Source organism: Corvus moneduloides, chromosome 1 (assembly GCF_009650955.1).
Source record: "Corvus moneduloides isolate bCorMon1 chromosome 1, bCorMon1.pri, whole genome shotgun sequence".
NCBI lineage: Eukaryota > Metazoa > Chordata > Aves > Passeriformes > Corvidae > Corvus > Corvus moneduloides.
The window spans coordinates 44,134,919-44,152,937 of NC_045476.1; the positions used below are offsets into that span (position 1 = coordinate 44,134,919).

At 39.2% G+C, this 18,019-nt stretch overlaps 1 protein-coding gene across 3 annotated transcripts in view; it reads right to left on the bottom strand.

Annotated features, from left to right (window-relative positions):
- Positions 1-18,019, bottom strand: part of LOC116443740 (ubiquitin-conjugating enzyme E2 E2) — a 207,153-nt gene that overhangs the window by 28,714 nt on the left and 160,420 nt on the right. For all 3 annotated transcript variants that reach the window (XM_032108224.1, XM_032108234.1, XM_032108215.1), the window contains exon 4: positions 6,788-6,920. In XM_032108224.1, the coding sequence (XP_031964115.1) occupies positions 6,788-6,920 (133 nt within the window). The remainder of the gene's footprint in view (positions 1-6,787; positions 6,921-18,019) is intronic.

The following is an 18,019-nucleotide window of genomic DNA, read 5'->3' on the forward strand; positions in this document are numbered from 1 at the left end:
CATGCCTGGGAAGAGCTGCTCCGAGAAGAGCAGAATTTGAGCTGATCCTGCTGGCTCTGACAATGGTCTGCTGGTGGTAGGTTGTCCATTTCTCCCTCTCAAAGATTCCCCTGCATCTGATTTCTGCCTGCAAACACCCAAAGACTTCATGTACTGGGAAAACCTGCCAACTCCATTTATTGTCATGGATGAAGGATTCCCGGGCTGTTCTCAGCAAGAAGATGCAAATAGAAAGGCTGGGTGAGAAGAACAAGGGAGCACGGAGGCACAGCAAAGGGGCTGTGGGAGGCAGTGCTGTGGGAATGTGGCGGGTGAGGCAGCGCCACACCATCAGGAGGAGGATGGGGAGGGCAGGAGGATTTTTTCAGGCAGCTAAAAAAAGCTGTGAGCAGCACAGCACAGCACTGAGAGCTAATAGGATGTGACAGAGGCTACGAGAGAAGTATGATGAGGCAAATGAATGTAAGGGGTAGGGCTGACAGGAGACCATTGCATTTGAAGGCTACCCTTACGATGGCAATATCTGGGAAGGGGAGCAAGAGGAGGTAGACTGACGCCCTGCCTGCATCAGGGTTGCAGAGATGGTAAAACGGGGTTGATCAAATGGGCTGTACTTCAGGAGTTTTAGAGCTTCAAGGGTAAATCGTGTGGTAATTGTGATATATGCAATTTAAAGCGCATGTCTGCCTTCTAATGTTCATTTTAACAATTCAGGTTAGAAATGCCAAGGAATGCTTATTTTTTTGCATCTACTCTTGTAAGCACTGTTTTTCTATTACACTGCAGATAAAAGTGTCCTTAACAGCCAATCACATAGAAAACAAGTATGAATATGTAGAGTAGAAGCCAGGAACAAAAAGAATTGCCCCTCAGACATGAGGCTGAACTTACAAAATAGGTTGAAAGTGCCTACCACAGGAGAATTCCACACATGGATATTTAGTGCATTGAGATTAGTGCTATATCACAATTAAATATAAAAAAACCTGAAGAGATGTTTAATATTGCCATTAACATCAGATTCTATAGACGCTGTGCACTATATTTAAAAAGGAAAGGCCCTCCCTTGCAGTCCAGTAGCTGATTTAAACCATTTAAGGCTTTCAAGTGCTGAGAATGGTTTTTCAGACAGTTGATAGGCATGGGAGATTTACATGGTGGAAATAGAGTTTTCTGTTATTTTAATTTTGATTTAGAGGTGATTTAGCATATTGCAGCTTTCAAGTCCTACGAACCATTTTTCAGTCAGCTGAGATTAAAGTCCCTAGCAAGATTAATTGTAGAGTTGGGATTAAGAGATTTTATAAATCACTCAAATTCAAAAATAAAGCTAGCAGAGTACTAGGATAATGATAGATATACCCATATTGTATCAGCCACAGCTAAATTGAATTGACACTGTAATAGACTGAAAGTAGTCAAATATGAGAGTTGAAGCTATTAATAAAGATTATTCTTGATGAAAATGCAGACACAACTGCACTGACAATTCCTGGGGGACAAGTTCTCTTGAAGAGCATTCATTTTTCTACAAACACCTGTACAAAAGACTGGTATGGCCTCCTGATTTGTCAAGGCTTCCTGCTCCAGAGGGACAGTATGCAGGATAATGAAATTATTGCCTTTCCTTCAGCTGTGTAGTGTACACAAAGTTGAGGTGTTAAATTTGTAGTGATGGCTAAATTTTAAAGGATCTCAAATCAAAACCTTGCATACTTGGGGAATCCACTGTTTTCTTATGTGGACTGAGGACAGAAACTGAGCTGAAATTCTTTCTGTCAGACCAGGCTGACTAAAAGATGTGATAACTCCCCTACTCAAATACATGTGAACATATACGTATATAATCATACATGTACACCCACAGATACACACACCCTCACTCCCACAAGAGACATCTATGCATAGCTAGATCCCATTCAATACCCCAAAGAAGCTTTCCTCTGTTAAAGCCAAGGGGTGAACTGTCTGAACCCATTAAGGATGAAAAGAAGATAGCAGGAAAAAGAAATCTCAAAGGTATTTCTAAAAAAGGTTGAGGGGGTCATTAAACCACTGAAAAAAATGCAAGATTACTTCCATGGCAGGTCATCTAAGCATTTGTATTAATTTCTGCTCTGGACAGGGGACAGCTTTGTCTATTTTTCAGCCCCCTACACTACAGGGGAGGTGCTGTACTTTTGGGCTGAAGTGAAACCTCATCTTGTGACCAAGACTGAAGCCTCAGCAGCATCTGGCCTTTAGCAGAAAGTGAGCTCATGATCACAACTATGCCTCACGTTGTGTCTTCCATACCTTCCTCTCATCTGGCATCTCCTAAAACCAACGTGACACTGAGGATGCGCCCGAGAGGAGAATGGCGATCATGCAGCCTGCCCGCTGTCTTGCTGACTCAGCCAACGAGGTGCTCAGCTCATTTCTGCAGTGCTACAGCAGCTTCCTCACAGTGGAGGCAAGGAAATATTTTTAATTGATTAGAGCCTCCCAGAAAGCCAAAGCTAATTTGTCAGTTCTCAGATGAGCTCTTCTAAAAATCTTGTTTTCTGGTTGTAGAGCTAAATCAGAGTTAGGCTGGGCTGGCCCTCCATCACTCCTACTCAAGCTGAATTAGTCCCACAGAGATAAATGTTTTAGGGGAAGAACAACTCCCTCCTCTGCATGAGTGTGCTGCAATTGTGAGTGAAGCCAAATGCCATTGATTTATAAGGAAAGCAGAGCTGAAAAGGTCAATGACCTCTGGCTCAAAAAATTCGGAGTCCCGTTTCAAGGCATGCGACAAAGCTGAAATACTGAAACAGACTGACTTCAAAGGGGAAGAAATTAATAGTGTGAGAGCAAATTATACTCTGACTTACCACATGGTATATTCTGTGATGGTGAAGAGTAACTGAATTTGATGCTATGCTTATAGTTTAACTTTGGAAAGACACTGACAGGTTAGGACAGACAAAAAGAAAACTATGGATCCATAGGGAAAAGACTTGTTGGTGCAGACTGGAAGGGAAACCTGATGACAGTGATGTGTTGCTATACAAAACTTGAAATGTGAACTGGACCACACAGTAGAAATAATGTGGAAAATAGAGATAAAACTTAAAAATCTTAAGATTGTTGGAGGCTACAAAGGTGTGAAAACAGATAAAATACCTAAAAGTGAAAGTTTGGATGGGTACTTTTTCTTTGTTAAACAAAACCCGAATGAAAGAGTGATTCACTTTCTTTTATGTGATAAAGGCGAAGTAGAAAAGCAGACTGACTATCTAGAAGAGCACATGAAAATTACTTTGTACCTTTGTTAAAAAGAAAAACCAAAATATAGGTAGAACTTCTTAACTTCTTGTGCAAATGTAGTCTCTGTTGTTTATTTTAATTAATGTTTTCCAACATGCAACAGGGTGCCCAGTGATCAGAATAGGCATCAACAGTCTTTATAGAAGCAATCTGGATCCCTCAGAAAATACAAAGGACTTTGTGTACTACAAATCAAACAGTGGTTACACCACAAATATATTTTCATGACAGTAGTAAAAACAAAACATGCGCATCCAAAATCCATTTTGAGTGTATTTTTCTTATTTAAAAAATTATTTTACCCTCCTCAAGATCCACATGCATGAGTGCACAACATCTGCGAATAGATAAGGAAAAGGGATCTTTCTGCAGATTTTAACACACTGTGGATTAGGCCCCCTGTGGATTAGGCCCCTTAACAGTAACTATGTTATGTGACATGGGAATTTGCCTGTGGAACCTCAGGCTGGGTCAAGTAATTGTATCTGGGAAATACAGTTTCCGTTTCTTCCCAGGTTTTTTGTGGTCACATTTTTGGAAGATCAATTTTGACAGTACTCATTTAAATGTTTCCTTACTTCATAGTGAATCAGGGATGAAAATGGCCCACAGAAATCTCAGGAGGAATTTATAAATTCAATCATAGTGAAAAATGTGAATTAGACCTCTTCTGCTATGTTCTTACAGGGAGGTAATCTTGCCAACACTCAGGATACATTTTATATCTTTCTCAGTACATTTCACAGTCTTGTACTTTATCCCTAGGTTTTTTTAAAATGATAGAGCCATAAGGAGTTAGAAAAACTAGAATATAATCACAAAAAAAATCTAAGGTGATCTCTGCCCATAACCGTAGAACCCCTGATTCTGAGAATAGCACAAAATATCCCAAATCCTGCGGTGAAGTAGAAGAGATGCCAACACCCAGTGACACAAATAGCACCATAATGTGAGGCCATGTGTTATGTTCCACGTACTCAGTACCTTTCTTTTGCTAGAAATCAGCTTGAGGAGAACATATTGAACTACCCTTTCCCGGCAATGCTGACTGGCAGCAGCTACCTTATGATAAGCAGTGGTCTTCCCATGCTGCTTTATTCAATGGATTTCCCTAACTATTTTACCTACGAATGAGTTTCATAGGGTTTGGAAAACAGGTATAATGAAATAGCAACAGTTTGAGAGGTCATACAGCTGGACTGAAAAGAGGGGTCATTTAGAACTGTGGCTGAAGTGAATAGAATAGGAATCCATGCGTACAACACATGCTTATGACACAGTTATATCTGACATTAGTCCCCTGTGCACAGGCACTCATTACTTTCCTACAGATGACCATTTCCCTCATCATAAATACTGGCCTTTTAGTAATACAATATGGCATCATCAATTCTCTTATCCTTTATCAAGCAGTACATTTTCAAATTATTTATATGCACACATTTCTTGCAATGACAACTGGCATCAAGATAAAGGCAGACAATAAAATCTATTACAAAGCAGGACAAGAACCACCTCTTCGCTTGACATTTCATTAATAAGCAATGCACAGCTGCATTACTCATGTCTCAAAATAACAGTTGCCAAGCACAACTGAGTGCAGATTGGAAAAGACTTTACCTTGTGGTGAAATAGCAAACTGGACTTTCAACTTCTGCTTTAAAAGGCTGTCTACTGCATACACTGCCTCAAGACTCAACAGATTCAACAGAGAGAATGACAAAAGACATCCTTGTAACCTCTCTTTCAGACCTAGTTCTTAAGTTTTAGTTGTCTGAGAGAACTTCAGTTCTATTTTATAGACCATACAGCCATCCTATCCCCTAAATAATATAATTTTAATTTTTTGGGGGGGACTGAATGCAACCGTTGCATGGCAGCTACTGCAAACAGACTAAGCCCAGGAAAGAAGTAAATAAATAAGGCCTGTTAAAACAGACCTGGTACAGCCAGTGGGCTGGGCTGGGGGGAGGCAGGAAGAGCAGGACAGAGGGAAGAACAGAACAGGGCTGACCCCAGCTCAGTGTGCCCACAGCTTTAATTAAGTGAGGAGGAGTTATAAAGTTTCAAATTCTTTCTTCACTGTGTAACAACAGTTGCCTAAATCTTCAACTGTGCAGTCACTAAGGTGTACAACCCCTCTAAGGCTTCTCAGTGACCTCAAGGCTTCTCTGAACTGGAACACTACAAGTGGGAAGCAAAGTTAGACAATCTCTAATACTGCTCTACTGACCCATCTTTAGGTTACTGGCTGCCAATTTACAGAATGCCAAGTGCTTTGCATTCACATCGACTTCTCTCTCTTTTAATGCAATATCCTATTGCACTGACCAACATGGCACACTCATCCTTTCATAAACGCGCCAGAAAGAAGGTAAATATTTTTGATGTCATAACTCCTTTCATGGGGCTCTTGCAGACACACTCTCCAGAGGGGCAAGGTGAAGAATTCAGCTCTTTTTACATTTTTTCATGGAAGACAGCCCCATCAATTTATTTGATTCTATTAAGAGTTCTGCGGGATAAATTCTTCCTGGTTTCTGTTCCTATTAATGAACATGTATCTTAAGATTTGCACTCAGTTTTCCAGATAAGGTGTTCCAAGTATCTTGTATCTGACATTGGTAATTCCTTCTCTCTGCAGGCCAGAAGATGCATTTTAGGAGGATGTTTGCCTTTTTTATAAATGCATTAGGCAGGTGGTTTGTAACAATCCTGTGATTATCCAATAAATCCCCATTTTGATATCCTCCTCAGCAATTATTACTATTGGTTATAGATGATGCTCTGTACTGCCACATTCCACCCCATTTCTGTTTTTCCAGTCTTTTTAATGACTAGATTTTTAATGTTTGATATTTCAAGTTGATCATGGTAATGATCTGTCACCTTCAAGTAATTGACACAGTTCTCTGTTTCCAGTTGGTATCATTATAAACAGCATTATAAAAAGAATCTTTAAGGAATTCTGTAAATCTCTGTCACTCCATTTGCTTGACTTTAGTGCCATATCTCCACATTCTTCCAGAAAATGGTTGTAAAGCAATTACTTGTAACTTCATAACAATAGTTGTATCTTGCACCTGCAGGAGCAATTTATATGGGGTAGTGAAATAGGTGCGTATTTTTGTCCAGACAGCCATACATGTCTGGTGAATTATATGGATCAACAGGAAAGATTAAGTATCTTCAGCTACTTATAAAGGGTGTAACTTATATTTAAGCGCTTTCATATTAGAAACAAATCCAAATTAAAAAAATAGCTACTGGAAATTATGCAACCTATAATAAATAAATCCATATCCATTCAGCTATACTGGCAGCATGCAAGCAAATTTTAGCCAGTTAAATTCTTTCTATCAAAAGATTCAAGTTTAAAAATTCATTACTGCTTTGCAAGTTTCATGTTTCACCCTAAAATGATATACCAACATAGACATTAAAAAATATCAGAAGGAGAAGACTCCTATCAGACTTTGAATATCCTTCTACTAACCTTGGGTGGTTTAAAAGGGTAGTCCGGTGAAAAGGTTATGTCAAGGAAGAAAACTCCACCTTCATATACAGACCCTGGAGGCCCCAGTATAGTTGACCTCCATTCATAAATGTTGTCTCCTTTGGGTCCAGCACTAAAATAGAAAACAAAAATATAACATAATAACCACATACAGTCAAGGATATACTGCACCAGTTATACTCTACCAGCAGTACTGCTGGTTTTGCTGTAACACCAGAAACTAAAATTGTGTTTCACATTCATTAAGTCAGTCCCCCATAGAACATGCATCTGATGTCCTAAGCTCTGTCAGAGAAATGATATATTCAGCCAGGAAGAAGTATTAAAATCACATCATAAATTATTCAAATAAGCACAGAAAAATTCCCAACTGTCTTATCTCAAATATTCTAGTGGGCAGATGTGAAGTGTTCACAGTACAAGGATATAGAGACTTTGCTGAGGTGTCTTGTCACTGTCTTGCTTCACAAGCCATCCTATTTTCACCTACCTCCTCATCCACCTACCTCCTCAGTCAGTAGCAGTGTAATTACACACATTACACAGCACAGACTGTACTAAAGACTGAGCAGGGTACAAACAACCTCGCAGCTGCACTTGTTCCTAACCTAAGGTCTCCAATCACTAGCACAGAAGGCTGCTTTATCCTGCAATCATTGCCCTGTCTTAAAAATAATATAAACAGAAAGTGGGTTAAACTGTTGGATTATGTTAATTCAAAGTCCTTGGTTAAAAACATAGTGCTGAAATAATACTTAAAATGTACAAAACATAATCCTGTATGAAACAGGAAAAATCTCTCACCTGTATGGTGAATTCCTGAAAAAAATGAAATTAAATACTAACTAATAGAAGTCCTTGGGCATGACTCTTCTAAAGCCAACACAGCCTCCTTTCATACAAGATAATGCCTGTCCATACAAATACATATTTTACTCAGGATGGCCTCTCAAGGCATATGAAGACTTCTTTTCTGTTCACAGTCTGCTGATACCAGTCACTGATACAGGACCTGAATTTTAATTAGGATCAATTGGAATGGTGACTTCCAGATATCTGAATTATATTTTTTAGAGGAAGGCAGTGCTGGTAGATATCTCAAGTAAGTGATGTGGCATTGTCTTAAGGCATTTCTTGTGAAACAATTCTCATTATGTTTGCAATAAGGTTTCTGCAGCATACAGGGGTTTGTGGAATAACTCCATGTGTAGAACAGCTGAAAGCTCTTGGCTATGCTCCATGCCTCACAATGTACCCAAGGCATACAATTATTATACGACATCATGTCATGTTCACTGCTCAACTATTCGTTTTGTTCACTGAAAGTTAATAAAACCCTCTTCCACCTGCAATTCCTTGGGCTCCCTTCATTAAAACTTCTGACTGCATGATTCCCTGCATACAGCTGCATGGCTTAGTCCTGTGCAGAGTACTTCATTAGTCATGGTACCTACATCCATTTTCTATAATAGCTGTTAATGCTTCTTGGCTTTCTAAACTACCTTGCTTTCTCAACAGTAATGGGTTACAGAGACTGTAACATTATGGAATGTTCATTTTCTAGCAGCCATAGTAACAAAACTAGCAATTGTTTTAAAGATAAAATCTGGCTTTTTAAGCATCACAATAGCAGAAGTGTTGCCATCCATATTTCACAGTGTCGATATACATCAGGTTGCTAGCTGCCAAACAAATTTAATGTACCTCATTCTCAGTTTGCATTAACCTTTGAATAATAAAGCACAGCTGAGACTGCTGTAAGAAACAAACCAGAGAATGAATAATTAAAATCACCTCCACTGCCTTGAGAAAGACCAATCCCGAGTCAACAGGGAAGGTTTAATTGTCACTGAACTAGGCATTAAGGAGCTAATTGAACTCTTTATAAGCCCAAACAAATGCAGTCCTACATCAGTAGTAGGGTATATAACACTCATAGAAAATAATAACCCTAAAAAAAAATGTAGGCAATTATTTCAAATAGAAAAGGCAAGAAGCAAGGCAAGTCTAAATCTTGCACCAAAAAAAGCCCGTAATATGTGAAAGGAATCCCCTCTCATTTTCTGCAGGAAAATGTTCTAACACTTAAAGAAGCAATACCTCGGTTGATGCCAGCAGGTTAAAATGGAAGTGCTATAAATGTCATTCCCAGAGAAATGGTTGGAAATAAGTAACAAAAGCTAGCCCTAGCTCTTTCAGAACTTATTTAGCCAGGAAGGGATGGTTGGGCCCTTTCTGGACTTGAGTGAGGCTCACTTTTTTGATCAGAACTCTCTTTGACAGTGGCATTTTATACTGTATATTATTTTTATTTGTTTTGCCTATTTATTTAATTGCTTTAACGTTTGAAATGAGCAGTCATTAATTAGAATAGTTGGAAAACACTCCATCTGCCAGTTGAACTGTTTCGGCACGTCCAGCTACAAGCCCAGCCTGATCACATTCTGAGGATGCTGATTAACATTAATTGAAGGTTTTCTTTGCAAATGAGAGATGAAGCTTTATTAAGTATTATTATTAATTTGAAGAATAGCTTAAATTGTATGGAGTGTGGGAAGACTGCTGTTATTGACGCTGCCTGTTTGAGTGCTTGCTGGCAGCAGGGCTGTTCAGCCATGTGAAATACCAGCCCATGTACACAGACAACAGCTGGTATTAAGGGCAACAGCATGCACAAGCATCACAGTTTTTCACTTGTGCATTAATAATACAAAAAGTTTGACAGGTGTATTATTTTTGTTGTCCTTCTTTCTTAATTGTTAAGTCTTTTATTTATCCACATTACTGGCAACCAGAACAGGCTTCACCAGAGAAAATTCCCATATGTGCAAGAGCTCAGCCAGAGCCGTATTCTATAAGGTTTAAAACGCAAGAGGATTTAATTACCCTTCTCTCTACATGGATATCTGCCCGACACACTGAAGCCCAAATGTTTTACATTCACTATGATTTATACTCCAGCTCTATTGAAGTTTGGCAACCAAACCACAGATCTCAAAGAAAGTGCACCAAACAGCTCAGTGCCTCAACTTCTGTAATCTTTGGAAGGACGGATTCAGATGTGCACCCTCTCAGCAAAGGGCAGACTAAATCTGTCTTGAACTCAGCTGACCCAGGGACAGGGCACACACACAGAGTGTGTGACGAACCTACTGCTACAGCAGTTGTCTCCAAGGGAGAGAAAACGGTGGCTGGGCAGCTCCAGGTGGAAGTGGATGAACTGTAAGTTGGTTAGGGGAACAGGTCTGCTGTCAGACCAGCAGTGCAGCCTCCCAGTGTGACAGCCCAGTGACTCTGCAGGGTGGGGCAATCAAGAAACCAGCAGAGAGGTTGTAGTGTGGCTCTGGAACTAGTGTTCCCCATGTTTCCAGTTTTACCTCCCAGGTGGAATATGTAACATAGGACCAAGGAGGTGCAGCTGAGCCCCTGCAGACTTGAAGTTATCACTGGCTTGTCAAGAGCCAGCTCTCTGCTGCCATTATTCCCCTACAGCTGATGAGACACTCCACAGAATACTGTATTTTACCCACTGCAGAGGCTTTGCTCGGTGGAAGAGCTGGAATGGGGGATACGGAGCCAGTTTTCTTCCAGAATGACATCAATATGAGTGTATGAAATTCAGGACAAAAGAGTGAAAACATGTAAAACGGTCTTCTTTTTATTTCACTCTCCTTTGCCTCTCCGGTATTTCAGTTCTGCCATGGCTTTCCACATACATACTTGCAGGTGAAATGTATGGACATCAGTTACAGTTATCAGCAAAACACTTTAAATGCTACTAAAACTGAATTAATTTTGCTTTAAATATGCTTACCACATGGAGTATTTTCTATTCCCTCAAAGTGTTTTAGGCAGCCAGCCACTTTAAAGTAGTGCTGCTAAAAACTGCTTGTCCAGTGCAATGCATTATGAACACCACGCTTTCCTTGCATTTACAATATCCTAAAATATTAAATGCAAAATAATGTAATAGGAGAGTTGTATGAAAACAACAGCACCCATGAGATATACCAGATGAAAACCTATCTGGAGAAATTATTAAAGTACAGTTGATTTTTAGCTGTCATTTGTATACAAATGTACTTAATTTCCAGAGAATAACTAAAAAAAGTGAAAATACAGAAAGTAAAAAAAAAAAAAAGAATATCTACCTTGGCTAGTAGTCATATCAAACAGATTAGTCAAAATAATTTTATTATTTTTAATCTAACTTATGTTTCTTGATGAGGGGTCACATCCTTTCCCAGTGTCTATGACTGCAGGTAGCATAAACTCATAGTGTGCTTCTGGTAAGGTGGAAAATGAGGACTATTTCAGTGTCTTCCCTTCCATTCTTGGTCTCCAAATCTTGCTGGTATCCACCAGTAACGTGGATACTCTTTAACACAAGGGAAAGGCCAGCCTGTAGCACAAAATATGTAGGATTTTAACTTAAACTGTTCTCTAGATCTGATACATGAACAGTGCATGACAGGGAAGTGATCAGGCCAAATAAAATAGGAAAGCACGTTGGTTGGAGGCCTTCCTGTTCCTCAGGACTTAGAAAGAAATGGAAAAATTCCCACGGAGTGTGTGAGTTTACGTTCATTTTTATCCTCATCCTTTATAACAGGGAAGAATAAAGCAGAACCAGGATATCATACTAACATCCATGAACTCACTTTCCATGGCATTGTCTATGGCAACTCACTCCTATTATTGCATTATCTAATCTGAACTGCCTTAGCACACAGAAACACACATCAAAACCAGGCTTCCCCTGCCCTACGTGCAGTCTGTGGAGGATGCAGTCCCTCTCAACTGTCTTTGGTAACTTATGACAGCAGAAAGAAGAAGGATACATGCAAGGCTCTTTATCTTCCTTTTCTTTTCTTGTGCAGAGCCTTAGCTTCAATGTTTAGGAATTTTCTCTCTGAGGAGAGAAGCTTGCTACCGAATGATCTCCTTCTGTAAGTATTACAACACAGTTTCTTGCAATCTCATTTCTTGCACATCTAACAGATATGCAGGAGCAGGTCCTGCCTCTAGCTGCCTTCTGCGAATGCTTCTGGGAAGCCACTTGCCTAGAGGGCAAAGAGGATACAAGAGTATTGGAAGATTGGCAAAATAATTTAAGAGCACCGCTGGTGAGGGGAGATGGATGTGACAAACCAGAAGACTGCAGATTCAGCTTGCGATGAGATACATCTCTTGAGAAGCAGATATGAAGCCTCATTTAAATAAACCCAGTATACCCTCTGCTCTCTGTTTTGAACACAGTGCCAGTACTAAAACTGGTTCTAAGCAAAAGTGTTGCTTGGTCTGCACCACAGCTCGAGGCTGACCCTGTGCTTGGGGACAGCCATGAGACGAGCAGTGGGGCTGTGCTGGGGAAGTGGTTGCTGGATAATCTCAGTCTGGGAAGAAGCAAATCAGCAGCAGCCATGCTGATGCATCACCAGGTGACTCAGACCCACCTGCACACACCTCACCCAGCCCTACTCAACAAAATGCAAAAACAGTGCCATTGAGAAGCAGTGGCATCACAGTCCTGTGAGCCACTGCCATGTTTCTGTAACTTTGGAATGGATACAGACAATATTAGGATACAGACAGTGCCAGCAGTACAGGTTATCTGCTGAATTTCTTCTGCTCTTGTCCCAAAACTCTCTCCTCTCCAACCTGGAAGCCCACCTGATCCACCACCTCTCGAGCTTTACCACTCCCTTGTAACTGACTACTGTTCTTTGTAGTACATGTATTTTCGAGTTTCTGCCTGAGGGTGGTTTCTCCCCACCCTCTCTCTGTATGATGACAATTCATTGCTTCTTCATCATGGTGGATCCTTCCTCACTTCAGGTATGTGCAGATCCCACTCCTCCTAACACCCTGCTTCTTTTTCTCTCACTAAAAGCCATCAACACATCCTGCTATTTTCTCATCTCCTTCCAGAAATGAGGAGGGGGTGAAAAATGGTACAGAGGGCGTTTGTTACAGTACAGTAATTTTGTTTCCTTCCTTCCCTGGAAAATGAAGAGCAAGCAGAGCGGGAGCTGCAGCAACAGCAGCGTAGGGAAGGGAAAGGGAATCACAGCTGCCTACCCAGATGCTACAGTGATATCAGGAGGTACTTTGGTAAATGTATGTAATAAACAGTTGCCACAGCAGCCAAAAGAACACACTTCTGCAAAACAAAAAACAAAGAGATAGCAGAGAGCACTGAGACTGCCTGTGGCAATGGCCACTGTTGTATGGTTAATAATACCTCTGCCATGAATAAAATTAGCAGGGTAGTCTCCAGGAAGTAAAATGAAAGAACAATTAAAGAAATAAACCCTTTCAGAATTAGAGATAAGTCCTTACTTGGGTTATAACATTGATGACTTAAATTTACCTCAAGAAATAAAGCCCCCATTTTTAGAATGCATAGCATTTTTAATGTCTTTTTTTTCCCCCTGAAAATCTGCTGAAAACCCCTAAAATCTTCCTTTTCATTTAATCAATTAATTTATTTATTAGAACGATCATAATCTCAATTCCTTCATCTAGATGGTGCAAAGAAGTGTCATTATTAAAATACTGGAAGATGCTCATGGTTCTTACTAGTCATAATCTAGACCAAACCTAGACATTTTCAGCATTAAATTCAAGGCCCAAGAGATCTACTCTAAGTAATCTAAGTAAATTAACTCTGTACTCTGAGTAAATTAACAATATATATTTACATTTTAAAAGAGTTGTTCATTTTACTTTAAATAGACTCAATAGTTAGTGAAAAAATCTTGTCCTACCATGACCTAACACTTGAATTTATGTCTTCAATATGTTGGAATATCAGTACTTTTTGATGAGATAAGCATGCTTTTTGACTTGGTATTTTTCATTAGACTTAATTATTCATAATGGAAACTGAGGTTGAAGTCACTGGGCCACTTGTCACTCAGAAAGGCTTTGGCAGAGAGCGACACATCAGACAAATCACTTACACCACTTAGTTTCCATTGCACTGAGAGAATTCAGCTGAAAAATTTGAATCAGACTTTCTTCCAGTTCTTTCAGTTTTCTGATTGAGACCATCTTTCATTAAAAAACATTTTTTTTTCCTAAGTACTTTTAGGCAAGCAGTAAGGGAAGGAGGATATTAAGACATTTTTCTAACTCATGCTGCAATTCTTTCAAAGTGGTTATATCCTGCTCTTTTTATGTGCTTTTTATTGAAGCCAGTTACCATTTTCATGTACATTGTGGAATCAATATGTTTGTGGTATGCCTGATTGGAAGAACATATAGGAAAACTGATCCCAACGAGCTGCCAAAAGAGCTACAATGTATTACAGGGTATTGCTTGATATTGCTTCTTATTGAGACCACTGGAATTCAGTATGGTACAGCATTTTTTAATTGTCAGTCTTCTGTAGTCTTAGCAAGGTATTTCTAGCGGTTCATTTATCACCCAAAGTGAGATGCAGTTTAACTTTGGGGCTTCCTGCCTCTTTCTTTCTTGCAAGAAACCTGCAGCACACCAAGTCAATGTGCCCAAAGTCTGTATGAGGCAAATCCGTTTTTCTTGTGATACATTTTATCTGCCCTCCTATCATGGGAGCCATTAAAAATTATTGGCTGAAGCTGTGAAACTGTGTTGTGTTTAAAATCAGCAAGTTTGGGCCACAGTATTAATAACAAGTAGATTAAGACCAAAGTAAGTATCACTTAGTTGATTTTGTTATTCACTTCTAAATAATATGCTAAAAATTATTAAAAGTATCCTAGTACATTAGCAGACTGGTATTATTCAAAGAGTACTTTGATGCTTTTATTCTCCAAAGTCCTGTCCTCAGAGCATTCCTGAGATAGAAACCATCATGAAGAGAACTGCTTCTTAATGCACAAAATAGTTATTTATATTATACTATCTACAGCAATTTATTCACTGCAAACACCATTACACAGTGTATGATCACAGCATGCTGAGTATTCACAATGAGATTTTAAAAATGGCAATTTTGTTAAGTATTCTCCGCTTTGTTCAGCTGAAGAAAATTACATAAAACCCTTCACAGAAGGCTTGCCTTGCTCAGAGTAGGAAACAATCATTCGCCTCCTATTACACATCTATGGGCTCAATTTGCTTTTCCCACATCTTTTGTTTCTTTTTGTTTTAAAGTAATACCAGTAACTGAAGTTCCAGTTTTTTTAAACCACCAGAAATTGACTGTATAGTTTAAAAAAGATAAAATATTTTTCAGCCTGATTTGCCTCTATGAGAAATTATATCAAGCATGATTTGTAGCCCTGTTTTAGTAAAAGAGAAAACCACAAGTAACTAGGAACGAAAAACACTACAGAAGAATGAATAGGCTGTCCTGGGACCTTCTAACATGACCTCCAACCTTGCAAGTTGCCAAGTTATATTATTTCCGTGTTACTCCTAATTTGCTTTTCCTTGAGTTTTTTCTTTCCCAGGATTGTAATTTATTTTTCAAAACATAACTACTTTTTAATTTCACAACATTCCCCTTTGTTGACAACAGCTGTAATCTACCATTACCTCTTCTCTAAGTTAATCAGAATCCATGACATGCAACAGTGGGGTGGCACCACCAGGCACTGTATTTCTTAAATTTAAAATCTAATTTAAAAGGATGAGGTGACTAAGTGCAGACAGATAACACAAAAACCCCAGAGCAGCTGGAAGATTTAAGAGGTGTAGTAGGGAAGAAAGCAGTCTTTAAAACAGCATTGACTTTTTAGTTTCTGTGGAAACCTTAGAGGCAATACAGGAGAGAGAGCCAGACAGGACTAAAGCATAGCAGCTCAAACACACTAGAAAGACTTCTCGTGAATGGGTGGAACACACTGAAAGCTTTGGATTTGAAATGCATTTGATATGTTGATTTGATCACTTATAAAAAAATGACGGCAAATTCTCACTTTTTTATCAGAAATGATGAAAAATGACAAAAAAAGTCACAGACAATGTGTTAGTGATGAATGGATCAACTGAACTTCAACTAACATGTCCTTCACTTTGAGATAATGGACTGCTGATTTCATGTCAGAAATTTTTTGAAGCCTTATCCAAAAAAGATCTTTACACTATCTTACTTTTAAAAATATTAGCGTAAAAATACTCTGCAGTAGTCAGACACTTCAGTAACTGATAATGATTTATACAGGCTTATTTCTAATATACGTACATCATCCAGATTTTCTGATTATTATGAATGCTACAAGCAAGGCAGTAGCATTGTTCAACGCCTTCATATTCCCTGTTCCTCAGAAAGCTGGTCTTCTAGCTGGTCCACTCGCCATTGAATCTTTCCCCAACTTGCGAATGATTTATCCAATGGCCTCTATAAAGAAGTTAGATTTGTTCAGGACTCTAATCTTTAAGAGCCCTGTCTATAGGCAGTTGTCTAAATAAGATCCTAGAAATTTTGAAACCTTATGTGACAAGATAATTTTGCAACTTTTTATTCTGAAGGGGCCCGATTCTCAGATTTCCTTTTGTGACACTTTATAGAGACTTTACTTTTTACACATAGGCTGCTTGTAAACCTGTTCCAAAATATTAATGAGGGGAAGCAATGAGAAGCAAATTTAAAGAAGTGAATATTTACAGTCTATCTCAAACATACAATACAGCTGTATAACCAACAAGTCTGCTTGTGTCCATTTTGTAAACAGAGGAACATACTTAGATACAGACCCCCCCTCAATTCAGTGGGAGATTCACACATGTTTACACATGAAATGCTTGCTTACACAAGGAAACAACTCTTTATTATGGCACAGATTAACTAACATGATGTTAAACACATTATAAAACAAGTCATTTCCTCCTGAGTAAACAAGCCTATAAAGCCAACAGGCACAGAAAAAGGAAATTTGATTCTGAAATCCATATACTTCAAAAGCAGATTCCTTTTATTTAGGCAATTTAGCTAAGAGGCTGTCTTATTTCTCCAGATCTCTGGTAACAGAAGAAAACACACTTGGAAATTACCAGCAAATGGACACGTTTTCACAACCTTTTCCTTCCATTTGAAATTACTCTCTTACTTCAAATATGGAGACCTGCCATAGGTCCAAGGTGAAAGAAATCTTAAAATGTCTCAACCCTTGGTTGAGACTGATTGCCCCCACTGCAGGCCACACTCTGACCTGTCAGAAGAAACCACCATTTACAGGCAGTTTTCTTAGCAGTGCGCGAGGTATGAACACTTTACACCACTAGACTGACTAGCCAAAATGAGTGGGGACGTGCCAGATTCAGACTGGGACCCAGGAATGTGTCTTCTTCTGAGTCAACAGAATATTGTTAAGACTTTTTAATGTCACTGGGGTGAGGGGACTTATCTGGATACATGACAGCGTAAACAGAAAATAAAATATAAAGGAATTTCTTGTTTTTCTATCAGGATCGTTTTCTCCTAGGATCTTTTGGGAGAGTCTTTAGGGCTAAGGTTAGGAAGGAGCTTACATAGGAACAAGTCTTCTGTTCTGAGGTGGTTGGAATCCTCTCAAAATCAGACCTGGAGTTACCAAGTGAACTTGCTGCAACAGTCCCAAAAATGGTTATGCCACAGACTTCACTACAAGAACAGCATTGTTCCAATGTGTTTTTCACTAAAGGGGAGCTTATCTGGGACAACTGAGGCTACATTCTTCCCAGTACACACACCTCCATGGTGCTCAATGGATCAAAACTTTTGATTAGAAAACCATTCCCTATAAATGGCTTTGTTTCATTGCTGCCTGTATTTGAAAGCAGGATTGGAAAGTGGTCCTGGGAAGAATGATGGCAAAATTGGTTTAAGAAAAAAGGACGCATGTTTGTCATCTAAAGGTCACAACGAAAGGGTATGGCTGGAAGGAGAAGTTCTCTGCCTCTGTTCTCAGGATGGGAAGGCAAACAGCCAGTGTGCAGGTACCTGCTGGTGAAAGCAGTCTTCACCTTAGAGCTGGAACTGAGGAACTCAGAGCTCTCTAAAATTCCTCTCAAGGTTTCAGGTGACACTTTCACTGCTTTCATGGCCTCACGCACGATCTACATGAGAAATGACACCTTATCTAATGAAGAATCAACACTTCTAATTAGTAAGAGGGATCTAGCATTCTAATCTGCAAGTCATAATCAATGACTCTGTCATAGAAGAATTAAACATCACATATATAACACAGGTTTTTTTATAACCACTGCGTATGTTCCCTACATCAAGATGAAATACC